This window comes from Octodon degus, unplaced genomic scaffold (genome assembly GCF_000260255.1).
Source record: "Octodon degus isolate 3935 unplaced genomic scaffold, OctDeg1.0 scaffold00109, whole genome shotgun sequence".
Classification (NCBI taxonomy): domain Eukaryota; kingdom Metazoa; phylum Chordata; class Mammalia; order Rodentia; family Octodontidae; genus Octodon; species Octodon degus.
The window spans coordinates 5,325,362-5,342,033 of record NW_004524685.1 but is presented as its reverse complement, the minus strand read 5'-3'; the positions used below and the strand labels follow the sequence as shown (position 1 = coordinate 5,342,033).

At 40.0% G+C, this 16,672-nt stretch overlaps 2 protein-coding genes across 6 annotated transcripts in view; one reads left to right on the top strand and one right to left on the bottom strand.

Moving 5' to 3' along the window:
• Spata1 (spermatogenesis associated 1) overlaps window positions 1-2,461 on the top strand; it is a 59,683-nt gene extending 57,222 nt beyond the window's left edge. For 4 of the 5 annotated variants that reach the window (XM_023724339.1, XM_023724338.1, XM_023724336.1 and 1 more), the window contains one exon: window positions 2,374-2,445. Coding sequence is in view for 1 of the 5 variants with exons in the window: in XM_004639323.2 (XP_004639380.2) it covers window positions 2,374-2,384 (11 nt within the window). In the remaining 4 variants the exon portion in view is untranslated. Of the gene's footprint in view, window positions 1-2,373 lie in introns of all 5 variants that reach the window. The other variant, XM_004639323.2, reaches the window with a different exon arrangement.
• The window catches only part of Ctbs (chitobiase), a 21,679-nt gene extending 10,232 nt beyond the window's left edge, over window positions 1-11,447 (bottom strand). Inside the window, exons 1-5 of the mRNA XM_004639322.2 lie at window positions 11,259-11,447; window positions 7,299-7,437; window positions 6,247-6,455; window positions 2,371-2,542; window positions 390-487 (exon numbers count right to left, since the gene is read on the bottom strand). Coding sequence (XP_004639379.1) covers window positions 390-487; window positions 2,371-2,542; window positions 6,247-6,455; window positions 7,299-7,437; window positions 11,259-11,408 — 768 coding nt within the window. The 5' untranslated portion in view covers window positions 11,409-11,447. The remainder of the gene's footprint in view (window positions 1-389; window positions 488-2,370; window positions 2,543-6,246; window positions 6,456-7,298; window positions 7,438-11,258) is intronic.
• Between the last annotated feature and the right edge of the window lie 5,225 nt (window positions 11,448-16,672).

Sequence of the window (16,672 nt, the reverse complement as noted above, 5' to 3'; positions counted from 1 at the left end):
TCATTGCTCTATGTTTATCAATAAAACTTTGAAAAGAAAAAAAAATAAAATAAAAAAGAAATAGATAACCTTATTATGTAGGAAAAAAAGCTAAATAAATTTCCTTATGAAATAAAAATATATTAGGCTGGGGATGTGGCTCAGTGGTAGAGTTCTTGTGTTACATGCACAAAGCCCTGGCTTTGATCCTCAGTACCACAAAAAAAGGAAGAAGGAAGAAGGAAGAAGGAGAAGGAGAAGAAGAAGAACATTCAAAAGCTTCCACTGTACCAAATAAAAATAAATAAAAATTTAGTCTTAAACTACATCTCAAAAATTCTTAAACTACATCTCAAAAATTCTAAATAAAGCTTACAGAGGAAATTATGTGATAAATGACCTATTCTTACCTCAGAAAGGTTCAGGCAGGCGTAATCATAACCATACCAAGGCACACCCATTACAAGTTTCTTAGGGCTAATGCCCATCTTGATGTAGTCATTATATCCTAGTCAAATAAGGATATAAAAACACAGTTTTTTTCTCTTCATATATCTGTAAATGTGTTCATATAACCTATGCAAATACTCAGAATCTAAAATGAGGTACATTTACATAAAATACTAATTTTGTGTAATATAATGCTATAAAAGTTATCTTTAAGAATTATAAACCCATATCTTGCTTTCTAAGCCACTTTTTTCATGAAAGAATTGCAATTATATATATGAACAAAATCCACAGAAGTCTAATTCTAGGAAAATGACACATTTCGGGACAGCAAACTGCTAAGACACGATATATTTAATATCTAGATTCTAAAGTTTAAAAAAGCTTTATAAATCTTAAACATTCTGACAGATACACAGTCAGAATTTCTTATAGAAAGCACATGGGGTGCCATGCTTTACAAATTATCTATTAATGTCCTAACAATAGCTGTGTATAAGAAATATTCTCTCCTATTCCATAGTAGATAATCCGTACTTGTAGAAAACAAAGTAAAATACACAAATTCTGGTACTATCAACTCTTTTTTGCTCAGTGCTACAAAACATGTTTTTTTTTTCTAGCAGAAGATATTCCTAAATTATCTAGACTATTGATCAATAAACAAGTTTATTGGTTTTCAGATTCTTTAATCCTATTCTTACAATTAAAATTTTAAAAATGAGGATGATAATGCTTCATTCACCCAAAATATTTGATGATGAACCTTTTATTAAGAGTATTATTTCTTCATGAAACAGTTTGGGAACTCAAATTTAAATAATTTAGTAACTTTAATAGAATATTACTTTCCACATTTAAATGGAATATGTTTATGAACAGATTGTTTTATCCAAACAATGGGGACATCATAAAATGAGGCCAGATTCTAATATTTTACTTGTGTATGAAAAAACAATTTTTTTGTAAATCAGTTAATCAATGCCAAGTATCCCAGAAATTTCAGTTGAGTCCAAAAGATAGCAGCCAATCTTTTACTCAATTGATAGGATCCAAATGTACACACAAAGACCACATCGTATGATGGCAAGACTGAAGTACTCTTCTTTTTTTAGTAGAGGGCCTTACAGGGTCTCACTATGCAGATCAGACTTGTAGTAATCCTCCTGTTTTCAGCCTCCCAAGCACTGGGATTATAGATGCACCAACACACCCAGTCTCAGTCATAGTTTCAGCGTGCCCCAGGGGTGGGCCAACATGGTACGGCAGGGATTGAACCCCTGTCCCCGCATCAGTTTAAGCAGGCACTTTGGTCCATTGAGCTATCTGGCCAGCCTAGTACCCTTAAATCTAATATAAATACAATTTTTAATGTAAGAATTAATATTAGGGCTGTGGAGGCAGCCAAGTTGCCTAAGTGCCTGCCTCACGAGTCCAAAGTTGAGTTTGTTCCCTGGTATCAAAAAGAAAAAAAAGAAAAGAAGGAGAAGGAAGAAGGAAGCAGAAGAAGAAGAAATAAGATAGAGTCAATCTTGCTAATCATGTATGGTAGGTACCCATATTATAATTATCTTTTCTACTGAAGTATTTAATATTTTAACGAAAATATCTCATTGAATTCTAGGTAAAATTTTTGTATGGTTTCATGACAACATTGTTGTACTTGAAATAAAAATATCTGTATGAGTCTCACTATATAATATTGACAGGTGTACAAACTTGAGCACTTAATTCCTTTTATCTCTTATATGGTTGCTAAAAGAATTAAATAAAACTTCAAACTTTTTGTAAACATTAAAACTCTCCAAATTAAGTGATTTATAAAGTTTAAAGTATGCTATACAAAGGTATAAAAATAATGTAGAAATATTAAAAGATATCTTAATGTTTAAGATTTTGAAATTCACACCACTAACGAATGATCACTTTCTTAATTTTTACCAGATAATGTCTGATTATAGGGAGCATTTGCTGCTGCAATACATTCTGACCAAAGCTGACTTTGTTCATCATAAGACATCACAAAGAGAAAGTCACAAGCATCTGCGATTCCAGTATAATTATAGCATCTTCTGTCTATGTTCTTCGGAGACCAAGCTACATCAAAGGTTACCTGTGGGAAGACACAGATAATTTCATGTAACCTGATCAAATATGTATATTACATCATATGGGTTTTCTACATACTCTTTTGCCTCATGCTACCCAAGGAAAAAAGTATTGTTTGTAGTATATGAATGTACAGATTGACACAAATAGAACCGTTCTAAGAAATTTGGTTTTTTACTACATTGGACTGGCCTAGGCATTTATTTAAACATTGTATATACAGAAGAAGAGGTTTAAACCCAAATGTCTTCAGAGACTGGGCTGGTAACTCAACTGACTGAAAGATGTAGGTATAATGACAAGGGTGTGGTGAGGCTCCTGAACAACTGGAAAGTAAAGGCACACAAAAAGAATTCAAATATGACAGATCCTAAAGAGCTGTGCAGGCTGAATGTGTCTCCCGTTGTCACAGCCTGACTGGGTTGTACATGTAAACCTCTGACTCACAACTATACTATGTGGGAGGTCTGGCTCAGTATTATAGTTAGAAAACTGGTATGTTATGGACCACAAGTATATATTAATCAATTGAAAATGTTGAATAAATCATTTAAATGACCTATTTTATGGAAGTATTAAAATAAAAAGTATTAAAAAGTAAAGCAAAACTCAACACAAATGAGTCTCTTGAAAATATTTTTATTGCTTTAACTAAATATTAATGAACCTTATTTTAATGCATAGAAATGTTCTAAAACATCATTAAAGGATTTTTTCCTTAATTATACATTTAAACATGACTAGTATCCAGAAATGAGATACTTCAGGTAAAATGTTTACACTTTGACCAATTTATCAAAACAAAACTCTTTTTAGGACTTTCTCAAAATTCCCTCTGTAATTCTTCTACTTCCAACATTAAAGAAGCCTCGATTTTATGAGCTTTTCTCAATAGTTCTACTTTCTACTTATGTTTTATAGACCAAGCTACATCCAGTGTTGCCTGTGGAAAAACACAAGTTTATGTAAAATGAACAAACATGCGTATTATGTCAGAGGGGTTATATGACAAAATAGGTTATCAAGTGAAATTCTTACATAGAGGATTTCTCTAATCTCATCTATCAAAATGGGGACTATCATAATAACACAGAAAATAAACAACTATCTCTAAGCAGATAAATTTCAAACCCATTTTTTAAATTCCATACCTATCTCCTGAATGCTAAGAGTATTTTTATCTGAATTTCCTGCCATAATTCATCTTATACTTTTGAGACAGCAGTATCAGTATGCTGACAAGAAACCAAAAGACAGGTTCTAGTCTGGCTCTCTTATAACTTGGTCTGCATCACTGACTGTGTCACTTAAGGCATTTGAATCTGTTCTCCAACCTATGAAAAGAAAAATATAAAAAGAATTCTTCAAAAGCATTTGTGATTCTTTAATTCTCTGGCCATATTTTTTTTTTGTAAACTTAAATCAATTTTTCCCCAAATCTTAATTTCCTGTGCCAACCTTTCTATTTAGTTATTTTTTTCCTACCTAATTTAAAAATCTTGGCTTATGTTCTGACCCTTTCCTTCCTTCCCTTATCTAATCTCACAGTTTCCTTTGAGTGTCCTCTCAAGTTGTTCTGCCCCTTCCTTTCTGTTAATTCAACAAATATTTGCTGAATGGTAAGGCTATGCCAGCATCCCAACTGGAACTATAAATTCCTACTTACTAGGATGTTGGCTAAGTACCTCGCTGTCTTCCTTTCTTCTCTAGTGTTACCTAGTACTACAGAATAATCTCACAAAACATGCATATTTGCAGGTCTACCCATGTAACCCATTACATATGGAATAAAATATATATTCCCCATCATATCCTGGATCATCCTCCATCTCAACTAGTCCAACTGTACCTCCTACTTACTCACCTTATATAAATAAGTCTTGCATATTAGTCCAAATTATTCTACTCGTCCTTTAAATGTAAAAATCAATATGCCTTTAGTTTTGTTGTTTTTTATTGTGGTCCTAGAATACAAATATCACCCTAGACTATATACCCAGCTCTTTTTTTTTTTTTGAGACAGTCTTGCTAAATTACTAAGTCCCATTACCTTGGCTCAAATATGCAGTCTTCCTACCTCCGCCTTAACAAAGTGCAACTGTGAGCATGTACAAGCACATCTGCTGAAAATACAGTATTCTTACATAAGGATTTTGCTCAATTTCACTGATCTTGTCCTTTCACTATAGTTCAATGAAAGCCGGCAAATAAATTGTTTCTCACATACTAAATCTAAGCTATTAATAACAGTTACCAAGGGAATGAAGGAAAATTTTCTGAAACCAAAACTTGTAAGGAAAAAAAGAGTATGGCAGCCAGCATGCCAGGTACTTGCTATTCTTTTCTACACTGTACTCATCTGAAAAGCTGCATTCTAAACCAACAAACCTTCCCTACTTGCATAAAAATACAAATGTGAGTCCTCATCATTATTTTACCAATGACTCATACTCACAATGGTCAACTATAACAGAATCCCCTAGAATACTTGGTAAAATTGCAGTGCCCTATGCTCTGTCCCAGACATACTGAATCATTTTTGAAAAATTTTAAGTGAATACTCCCAGGTGATTTAGGAATTACTGGTTGTATTTAAAATGATCTATCTTGGAGTGAATATTACATTCATCAGTCTTAGATATGTTTAGATAAAAATACTTTTTTAAAATTGTGTTTGTAACAGCATAAAATTTATGTACACAACATTTACGTTATATTAAGTATTACAGAGTATACAGAAGGATCGTTCATCCTTATCTACAAGATTTGAACACACAGATTGGGTATCCACATGGGGTCTTGGAACCAATCTCCCATGGAATGCCAAGGGAAAATAGAGACAGACAGACAGGCAGAGTCCTATTAACGATATTTAAAATTCTTTAAAGGCAGACATCATTCACATATTCAGTAAATCATTCTTAAATATTGTGTTAGACATTAAGGATCTGGTGCCAGCTTTCAAAAAACTCACTCCAACTTAGCAGTCCTTAATTATAATCATCTATGATTTTTAAAAATTATGAATCCTTAAGTTCATCAAAAACCTTCTGAATAATAATTGGTGAGGTGAGTCCCCAGTGTTTGTGTGTATGCACATGTGCAACTGTGTCCCTTATGAGACTCTTTGTCATCTGACATATGGCCAGATGTAAGACTAGTGATCTGGAGCCACACCATCCTTTGTTATCTCCACACTGCCTGGCGAGATGCCCCTTACTGTCATCAGGCTCACTGTGGCAGTGGGAAAGCCCACTGTCTGCTGTCTGTCACAGCTCTAACCAGTGCTACCAAATCAGTCCTCTGAGCTTTTTTGGGCCTTAAGTGCTCTGCAGGCAACTTAGAGACCATGGCAGAAGAGTGACACTTCCCCAGAACTACCTCTACTCTTAGGCAAGAGTTATTTCTGTCCTGCTAGGGGAAAATCGGCCCCCCCATGTTGCTTCCTGCCTTCACCACCTGACACTGTATTCCTGCTGCAAGGCCAGTAAGTGGAGTGATCTCAGTGTAGTATTCCGATGTGAAAAGATAACAGATTTGAACCTTGAAATTCCTTAAGTAATAACATTGAAATTTGCAAAAAAAAAAAAAAGTTTTAAGAAACATGTCCTGAAACTCTTTCATATTGCATGACTATAAAACTAAGATTGCATACCTTCATTTTAGTAAAGAAAAGAGAATTTCCAAGAAAAATGTGAATGTTTTTACCTGGGATCCCTCAATCTCCTGATGGAAAGACTCTGTGGTTTCTTTGACCAGAGCCGTTAATGCATGATACTCAGGTGATGAACAATTAACTTCTTGCTCTATGTCAATATTGATTCCATCCATATATTGTGTTTTGGCCAAGTGAAGTTTCTGTGCTATCCAGGATGCTCTGAAACTAGGATCAGTGATGTCCTTTAAGGGTACGTCTCCTATGGACGAAATACACATATTTTGTACCTATGTTTTTATAGTTAAATCCCATTTATTTTACAAACCCACTTTCAAAGTGATCACAATGTCTTTAAAACATTTCATTATTTTGGAATACTAAGTTCTTAATCCCCAAATAGAATTCTTTGGGTTTTTTTTGTTTGTTTGTTTGGTTTTTTTTGGTTTGTTTTTTTTTTTTTTGTTTTTGTTTTTGTTTTTTGAGGAACCAGAGATTGAACTCAGGCCCTTGCGCTTGCCAGGGAAGCACTTATTCTGCTGAGCCATCTCCCCGGCCCCCTTTTCTTTTTAGTACTGGGAATCGAACTTGGGACTTCGTGCTTTTCAGGCAGGCACTTATGCCACTGAGCTATCTCCCCAGCCTTTTAAAAAAAAATTTTCCCCAAATAGAGAATTAATATACCAAAATAATAATCATTGCCTACTAATCCCTAAAATTACCAACCTAGATAAAATAAGATTGTTCTCAAAGGCAGAAATTGTGGACTAACTAAAGGTTAGTATGCTAATTAGGCAGTCACATTTTCCTTAAAGCCATAAAATAGTTTATTTAATCTTTAAAAAAAACTTTGTGAAATGAACTTAATGAAAATTAATTTCAGATTTTTTTTTAAACATAACTATAATAGGATTTTTTTTTTTAAGTAAGGACTATGAGGGGGCTGGGGAGATAGCTCAGTAGAATAAGAATGTGCCTGGCAAGTGTAAGGACCTGAGTTCAATCCCCGGTTCCACCAAAAAAAAAAAGTAAGGACTCTAACAAATAATACAGGTAAATTTACCAATCAATTAAATGCATGTCACTGATTAAAAAAAAAAAATACCTTTTAGCACTACTCTGGCTCCTTTTGAATGCGCGTAGCACATGAGTTCTGAGTCATATTTTCCAAAAGCTGCCACAGTTGTAATTTGTGTCCAGTCATAAGATTTCCAAGTCTTCTGCCCAACATCAAACACAAAGACCTGCAGAACACTCAGGATAAGTACCATCACATAAACCAAGCATGTCATGTTGTCATGCTGATCGTGCAGACCACCGTACACCAAGCTATGGGCTTAGGCCAGGGCGCAAGACGTGGAGGTACCAAACGTCACTGGTGGAGGGTTACCGACCAGGCCAGGAAAGCGAGGAAGGATGGGCCAGGAAGAAATAGTGGGAAGGCGCCAAGGCCTGGAAGCAGAGAAGATGCGGTGGCCATAAAACAATATCCAGCATAGATGGCTGATGTCTACAATTTAGAGAGCACAGAGAAGAGCCTGCAAGGGGTCAGTAGAGATCATGGTTTATCTTCATGAGCCCTGTAAGCTCTGTTGAGAAGTCAGCACTGGATCCTAAGGGAAGGGAAGAAAATAAAATCCTTTCTAAAGGAAGGTGTGCATCTTAGAAAAATTCCTTCAGCTGAGGTGAAAATATGGATCAGAGAGGCGCCCAAACTCAAAGAACAGGGAAGCTGTTGGACGAATCTGGGCAGGAGATGACGGCAAGCTCAACTACAACTGTGGAGCGGCAGTTAAAGTGAGGTAAGAGGACAATCTGGGAGATTCTGGGGAGGGAAAATTTACAGGACTTTGTGGCTGACTGAGCAAGGCAAGAGAATGAAGGTTGGTACAGGTCCTACTGCTCTGGATGGGGCTCCAGTACACCATTATTTTCTATGAATGCCGCCTAGTGGTGATGGCATCAGAGTATTCAAGTCAAGCTCTAAGGCAGCTCATGCTAACGGCTCTCCACTATTTTTTTTTTTCTCACAGAAGTCTCACGGATCTAGTTTTATTCCAAGGTTCTAATTAATTGATTCAGAAAATACTGAATTTCAGTAAAGTATAGGGAGGGTTCAGGGTTCTTTTCCCTCCCTCCCTCCCTTCATTCTTTCCTTCCTTGCTTTTTCCCTTTTTCTCTCCCTCCCTCTATTCCTTTCTTTCTTCTTTGTCCTGGGATTGAACTCAGGAAGCAGCACCAAGCTACATCCCCAATCTTGTATTCTTTTGTAGGGGACGGAGGGAGTTGTTGAGGCAGAGTATTTCAAAATTAGCCAGGCTGGTCTGAAGTTTATGCATTGTCATAGTATTTGTGTAAACAGGCATTACTACTACATCCAGCTAGGGAGGGTATTTTGCTAGGCACTAGAGACAGGTTAGCAAGAGACCAAGTCCTTTAGGGACTTTTTAATTGCAGTACTAGTAAAGGTTGCAAGGAAATGCAGGGTGCCATGGGGGCCAGTTCAGAGGGTGGGGCAGGAAAATTTCCCTGAGGTTTGGCCATAGGGGCTGAATGAAATCTGTATAATGACAAAGGAGGAAGTGAACCAATGGGCAAAGGGGAACATTCTCAGAGGAGGGAACCAAAAACTGAAAGTCCCTTGACCTCAGGAGAATTCTGATTCTGGAACTGAAAGTAGCTGCAGCACAGAAATCCTGAAAGGATGTGGAATCACAGAACAGGAGTTAAGGCAGGAGGTGGCAACATGAAATACTTTGTACACCACTGAGCATTTTGAATTTTATCTGTAGACAGTGGATATTCGTTGGAGTTTAAATCCTTGGGCTACTTTGAGGAGACTGGAGGGGCAAGAGCACTAGGTGCATTAAAATCTCAAACATGTCTTCACTTTTTCAGTCTCCTTCATTTTGTTTTACTTTTTAAACTCCAATGAGCTTGCAATGAAATAATAAAAATTCAAAGTGCTGCTAATTCCAGCACTCTGGGAAGCTAAGGCAGAAGGATCACAAATTTAAGCACAGTCTGGGCAACTTAGGCATTTAGCCAGAGCCTCCTCAAAAATAATAAAAATTACAGAATATGAACTGATTGGCTCATGAATCTTTAGACTCATATGTTTACCAAACTCTCAATTTTTATTCCAATAAGTAAGCCTAAAGTTTTTTTTTTTTAATTAATGAGTACATGTGAGATCTGACTGAAAACAAAGGAAGGAGCTGAGGCTATAAATTAATAGTAGTGCAGCTTCTTAATATGCATGAGGCTTTGGTCTCAATCCCTAGGATTCAAGACGTATTTGAAAAAATACTGAAAAAAAGCTAGTAAAAAGACTTACTATGACCATATGAAAATAAATGTAATTTGCGTGCACTGTAGTTTTCAAAATGCCCAAAAATAACTACCTAATCTACCAACTATTGGGTGCTACAATAAATCAGATGGTTAAACATTTATTTGTTCATGAGGTTGAGACCGTGCTGGTGCTTTGGATTCCTGCTTAACCAAAGTACAACCACACATAAACAGTGAAACAAAAGTCAACCAATGAGAATGTACCAACTAACCTAGCAGGGAGGTTCCTCCAGGTCTTCCCAAATGAGGCAAACACCTAACCACAGACAATCAATTTTTTATTTTTACGTATTTGGTGCAGGGTCTCACTATGCAGCTCCAACTCATAGTGAGTCTCTTGTTTTCAGCCTATCCAACTCTGGGATTACAGGTGTGAGCCACCATGCCCGGTCTTGGTGGCTGACTCAGAGAGCTTCGAGGACTGGGGACCAGGCTAAAGCAGCATGTGATGCCAGGGATTGAAACTGGGTTCATGCACTTGCCTAAGCATGCGCTTCTCACTGGCCCTGCCAATCTCTTTGCTTCTGTGTTTAGTCTACATAGAAGCTTACACTCCTTGAGTTGTTTCTGATGTGAGTGTTACTGATTATCAGGAATTCTGGGCTTTCCTCAGATCAACTTTTATTGGTCTAAGGTTTTTAAAAAGCAGATTAGCACATGGGCAGAGTCACAAGAACTTTCACCACTTTTTTCTCCTAAACAACGTAGATATACTTACAGGCCCTGCCTCCAAATTAATTCAACTACATTAAGAGCTAGAAACTAATCCTCTTTCTATAAACGAATTGTTCTTTGGACTATACGTGACCTCCTATACAGGGCCTGGTGGTGCACATTTGTAACCCAAACACTCAGAAGGCTGAGGCAGGGGGGCATTGCAAGTGAGTTCGAGGCCAGCAGGGGTTGCAAAGTGAGTTCAAGGTTAGCCCGAACTGCAGAGTGAAATCCCATCTCAAAAAGACAAAAACCCTATGCCTCCTGACTTTATCCAATTCCGTGTGAGCACTAAGCAGCTAGTACACATGGTTGAGTGGTAACAGCTGAATGATTTGCAGCCACCCTGACCACCCTGTACTTGCAGGACTGTGGCGTCACAGATGCCCCGCTGCGTGCCACCCTGCTTGCACTGTGCCGCTGCTCCCAGCTCAAGGCCTTCAGTTTAGTGGTTTTAATACAGCTTCAAAGGGGGTGTTTTGATTAAGTTGCCAGAAGCCTTATAAACAGTTCAGGGAAAAGAAAAATTTACTGAAAGGTCTATTTTTACCACCTTTCTTGGTTCTGAGGCGCCATGAAAGGACTAAATAGACTTTTAAGAGCTAAGGAAAACATTCTTTTGTCACTTCCACACAAACTCCTCATTCTCTGGGAAACCAAGCAATGAACCTCACCTTTTTTAGTTTTTACACGGGGACTGCTCAGGAGAGAAGGCAGCTGGGTAGGGCAAAGACGAGCTGGCTTCTGGCGAGCGGTGGGTTTGAATCTCGCCCGCAGAGCCCGAGCCCGGAGGCGTGGGAGGAGTTACTCAACCCCTCTGCGCCACAGCCGGTGGTTGCCCCATCTACAAACTGGAGGAAATCTGTAAACAGGAAGGCCATGGGCAAGTGCTCTGGGTGGGATCTGCATCCCACCACCTCTTCTGGACTCTGATCCATGCCAACGTCCCTCCCGGCCTGAAGGACCAGACCCACAGTGGCAGGGGAGCGGCTCTGACCTCGAAGTCTGGGCGGTGTCGGATCGGGCGGCAGAGCGCAGTGTCCCCGCAAGGACAGTCAGCCCAGGCCGCAGGGCACAGCGCCAGCAAGGCCAGCAGCCACAGCGGCTGGCAGACGACCCTTAGGGCTCGGAGCAGCAGCGCAGACATCCGGGCAGCTGTGGAGACGCTCTCCTCCAGACGGGCGGGGCGGGGTGGAAGCGGAGCCTAGGCCCGGCGGGCGGGGACCTGGGCCCGGTGGGCGGGGGGCCTGGGCCCGGAGGGCGGGGCCTGGGCCCGGAGGGCGGGGTCTGGGGCCGGAGGGCGGGGTCTGGGGCCGGTGGGCGGGGCTCGGTGGGCGGGGCTCTTTGTTTACTCCTTGCGGAGTCTGAAGATAGGGGGAGCTCCCAAAATGAAAGCGTCACTGGAACTGATGGCCCAAGCTGCAGTGTGGGAGCGGCCAGAGCGCTTTCACCATAGGGATATCTGTTCCGAGTTAAGGTGGTAGCGGGAAGACAAGAATCCAACATTGCAACCCCTGTTGCTGAACCTCCAGGGAGAATTCAACCCCCAAGGACATGGACAGGGCAGAAACAAAATTTTGGAAGCTGGAAAGCATATATATAAGAGGTGAATCAAAACTTAGTTCTAGCATGGGGTTGCTAGAACTTCTGTCCTGGTTCACGTCGCTGGGCAGCTGTCCTCCAATCCAGTCTGAAATTGGGAAGTTGAATTATCTATGAGTGTTTGACTCTATTAAGTACCTGAGTGGGGAGCAAGTCTGAGTTTGCACCTACTGTGAACTGTTGATTTTTCGTTTCTAGTATTTTCTTTCTTGTTTCCAAACATTCTTACCTCCCTCCCCCATCCACTTTTTCATTAGTGTGAGAACCTGGAAGAATAAATAAGACCTGAAAGGTATAACAGATATAGTAAAATGAAAAGAAACTGAACTTAAGGATTAAACAAAGAAAATAAGAGAAAAGAGAAAAGATAGGAAAAAAGGAAGGAGGGGAAAACATGCAAGTATATATGCAGGATGGCTGAGATAATTGTACTCATAATTTCCATCAGTATTTTGAAAATAGCAGTTAAGGTTTAGAATTTTCACCTTGACTAACTGTATGCTGCTATCTGCTATCTGAGCAACTACATCGAGGACAGCAGTGTGTAACATAAAACGCATGCTGACTACCTCTCATCTTGATCTTCTAAATGTGTACTGTTTCTAACGTCTTATCAATTATTATACTCTCTTTAAAATAAAAACAAAACAAGGACAAAGAAAAAATAAGATCTCGTGAAAGCAAGCCTCAATATTCAATTAGTTCTGCCATCTTACATAACTATATCTGTTAATCTGAGCAACAGATATGATGATAAAAATAGGTAACAACCGCTGTTAATTAGCTATCCCTGTTTTGAAAATCTGTAACTTATGTATTGCTGTATGTTACCCTGTTTTTGTTTTCTTTTCTGTTTGTTTTTGCTTCTGTTTTTACTCTTCAAAATAAAATGTATTAGTATAATAATAATAATAAAAGGAAAAATAGAAAACAAGAAAAGTGCATACGTATACTCATGCCAAATTTATTCGTACTTTTCAAAGGGAAGAAACTCCAGAAAATTACTAGAAATGGTTGGGTAGTAAGAGTGTTAGATAGTACCTTAAATCAGTTCCACTACAAGCAAATAAAATTAAAGATATTTACAATAGAGATCAAGTATATGTGCAACTTTGGCATAAATGCCATACAGCATGTGTATATATGTGTAAAATGTTTATGGAGAAATTCTAAAACCCATTTGAAGATAATAATATCTACATCTTTTTTTAAAAACGTGTATTTAGTACAGGGTCTACATGGTCTCACTACACAGATTAGACTCATAGTGATCCTTCCTGTTTTTCAGCCTCCCAAGCACTGGGATTACAGACACATGCCACCACACACAGTCTCAAGGGCAATCTCAGCGCACCCTGAGGGCACTGCAAGCCAGGGATGGAGCCCCTGGCCCCTGTGTCTGCCTAAGCAGGCACTTTAATCTGCTGAGCTATCTGGCCGGCCCTCTACATCCATTGTTAATGACATTTATCTAGAGACTGAATTTCCTAAAATTATCCATTCTCTCCAAATAGTTTTGTATCTTTAAAGTAATTTCAACCAAAATCCCAATAGGATTTATGAAGAAATTAAACAAGATTATCTTTTTTTTTTTTTTTTTTTGGTGGAACCGGGGATTGAACTCAGGCCCTTGCGCTTGCCAGGGAAGCGCTTATTCCACTGAGCCATCCCCCCTGCCCCAAAACAAGATTTTCTTAGCTTACATGAAATGTCTAAAAGTCCTCCAAGAGCCATTAGAAACTATATACTGTTGGTGAGAATATAAATTTGCATTCCCCCTTGGAAATCAAATTGGCAATATCTTGTAAATTTGAAGATTCATGCACTCTAAGCTAAGAAATTTCACTTCTAGGCTGGAGACTCTCTTGCACAGTTGTCTTTACAGACCTGCATATATATTTTCTTAGTACTAAGGACAGAGCTAGGTTCCACAGCCATAGGTTCTTCCAAAAAAGTCTTTGCAGAAAACTGCCTCAGCAGGGCTGAATTAGGCCAGCTGACACTAGCTGATGAGTTCTGAAGACTCCCCTTGGGCAAAGCTCCTTTGGATGCTTAGAGCGCTGCATAGTGTTCCTGAAAACACAGAGAATAGAGTTGGGGTTACCTCTGTATTTGAACTTTGCCCACAGAAGGTGCGGACAGCTGTACTTGACCTAAACTGTGGAAAAACAAGAGCTGAAAAATGTGTGTGGTCTCCTAAGTCTGTAATTGTATATCAAACTCTTTTGCATGCTATCACTTTTGCTTGTAGTAGCAAAAAGCTTGAGGCAACTCACATGCCCATGAATTAAACCTAGCTAGACTGTGATAGTCATACATGGAGCACTACACTGAAATTAAAATGAATGACATAAACTGTATGTGTTGATGAATCTTAGAAATGTGACTGGAAAAACCAACTCAGAGAAGAATATAAGGAATATAATGTCACTGAAACTTGCAAATCCTCCATGGGGTAAAAATCATAAAGAAAAGCCCGGAGGTTGTTATGCTATAGACAAGAAGGATGCCTGTAGCTACTAGGTGCTCAGAGGTGGGCAGGTAGGAAGGTGATTGAATCTTAGGGACATTGCACTCACCCACGGCAGGTTCAGCTCCAGTGTGTGTGTGTAAGTGGGGGTGGGTGGGGCCCGGTCTGAGAAGGCTGGGCCCTCAGGCCTGACCTGGAAGGGTGCATCTCCCAGTTGGCTTCTCCTTTGCCCTCTGCTTTCTGCTTCCTGACACCCACACTGTGAGTAACTTTCCTCTAAGGCAGTCCCTTTCTTCCATGACTTTTCTGGAGCCTGCTGGCTGTGTGGACCAGTACTTCTGATTCTGTGAGCCAGAATGAACCTCTCCTCCTTGAAGCTGTGGGTGTTGCGTATTGTCTCTTAACAGTGACAAGAAACGGGGATGACAGGCAGAAATGAATCACGGTAGTTCTCGGTGAGGATTAGACGTTAAGGCAATGGAATCTGGAGAAGGTGCGTGTCCAAAAGCTCCTGGTCACTCATCCTACAGTGTTTTCCCCATTGCTGTCCTTTGTAACTTACATTCATCTGTATTATTTTGCATGTATTATACCCTTGTAACTTTTAAATATAAGACAATAAAGCTGTGGCTTAGTTTGTTCCCTCAGAGGACGACCTAAGGTGGACCCCTAGCATTCCTTGACTATTTCTTAGGTAGTGGTAATTGCTGCAGTGTGGATATGGTTTGCCTCCCAAGTGCTAGAAGAGTGGTCCCCAGGGGGGTAGAATCTTTAGGGGGAGAGGCCTACAAGCAGGTCATACAGGCAGGGAGCATCATCCTCAGGAGAGATTAACTCTGGCCTCATAGCTAGCAAGTTCTCAGGTCAGCAAGTGGTAGAAGGTGGGGCCAGTCCAAGGGCTTGGCTCCCGCACACAGCTGGTCTCCTTTCCATGTCGGTGTCTGTTGTGATGCAGTCAGAGGGGCCCTTATCATGGTGTCACTGTCCTGCTGTTTGGACCTTCCAGCCACCAGAATTATGAGCCAAATAAACCTCTTTATAAGTTACTCAGCCTCAGGTATTTGTTATACCAACAACAGCAACCCCAACAAGAACAGAATAAGGTTCTAATTTTCTGGAAATTGGAGCAGGACTTAAGGACTGGCGAGGCCCTCTGTCATGATCAGTGCTTGCTCCTGTGCCTTTTTCTGTTAAGTACCCGAGTTACAGGACGTCGGTGTTTACAGGAAGCCAAGAGAGGAAGGCCGTGCATAGTCAGGCCAAGCAGCCTCATCATTATGTTGAGGATCTGAATATTCAAGATTAGAAATTCTGCCAAAAGGAAGTCTGGGCAATAGTGAGTCAGATCTAGGAATGGACAGATTAAGAATCTAGAAAGTCCAAAGGGAAAAAAAAGTGATTTTTGTCATAGCTATGATGTCAGAAATATGTTACTCTGGAATTATTTCCACTCCTCCGAAGCACGTTGCTTCTCAGTCTGCTGAGCTTTCTGCATCCCCTGGACTTGTCCGCTCCCACCTCTTCTGTGCACAGCACTCCGAGCCCACAGCCCTTGGGCTCTGCAGGCCCTGATAATGTTAATGCTTTCCCATCTCAGCTCTCACTTCTGCAGTACTTCCGCAAAGCTGGGGATGTTTCCTTACAGAGGGGCTATGATGGCTACCCAAGAAGAATAAAGCAAAGTGCTGCTGTCACTTCTGGCACACCAAGAAGCATTTAATAATTGGCAGTGATGGTGGTGGTCAATAATGATCATTATTTATCACTTACCCCAAGTTTCTTCCCAACTTGTGCATGCAGTTGTCCCCAGCTGGGTTGGGTGGACTTCTCTTTTCTCATCACCCCTTCAGACTTAACTTTATTACATATTTATTATACTGTACTATAACTGTATGTCCATATTAGTTATTCCAACAAGAATTTTTAAGGACCTATTTAATCTGCTGAAACTGACTTGTGGTGCTTTCAGGTGTGGCAGTGAACCACACAACCAAGATGGCCCTGTGCAGCTTACGACCTTGTTGACCAGCACAGAAAGGCAGCATCTTCACACAGAGGTCACTGTGATGCGGTTGTCCAAGACATCACTAGCGTTTGGACTGAAGCTCACAAACTGAGAAGAGGTAAGTCATGAAGAGAGGCAGAGAGAACAGGGGCTGCCAAGGCACTGAGGCGAGAAGGAGATTGGCTTGTGCCAGAGGCAGAAGCACAGAGAGCAAGGAGTGGAGTGTTGAGGAGAGGGGGAGCCAGTCACGCAGAGCATTGTCCTCAACTGTAAGGGATGGGGATTCCATTCTAAGGGGAAAAACTCTGAAAAGTTTTAAGCAGGGAAATCACCT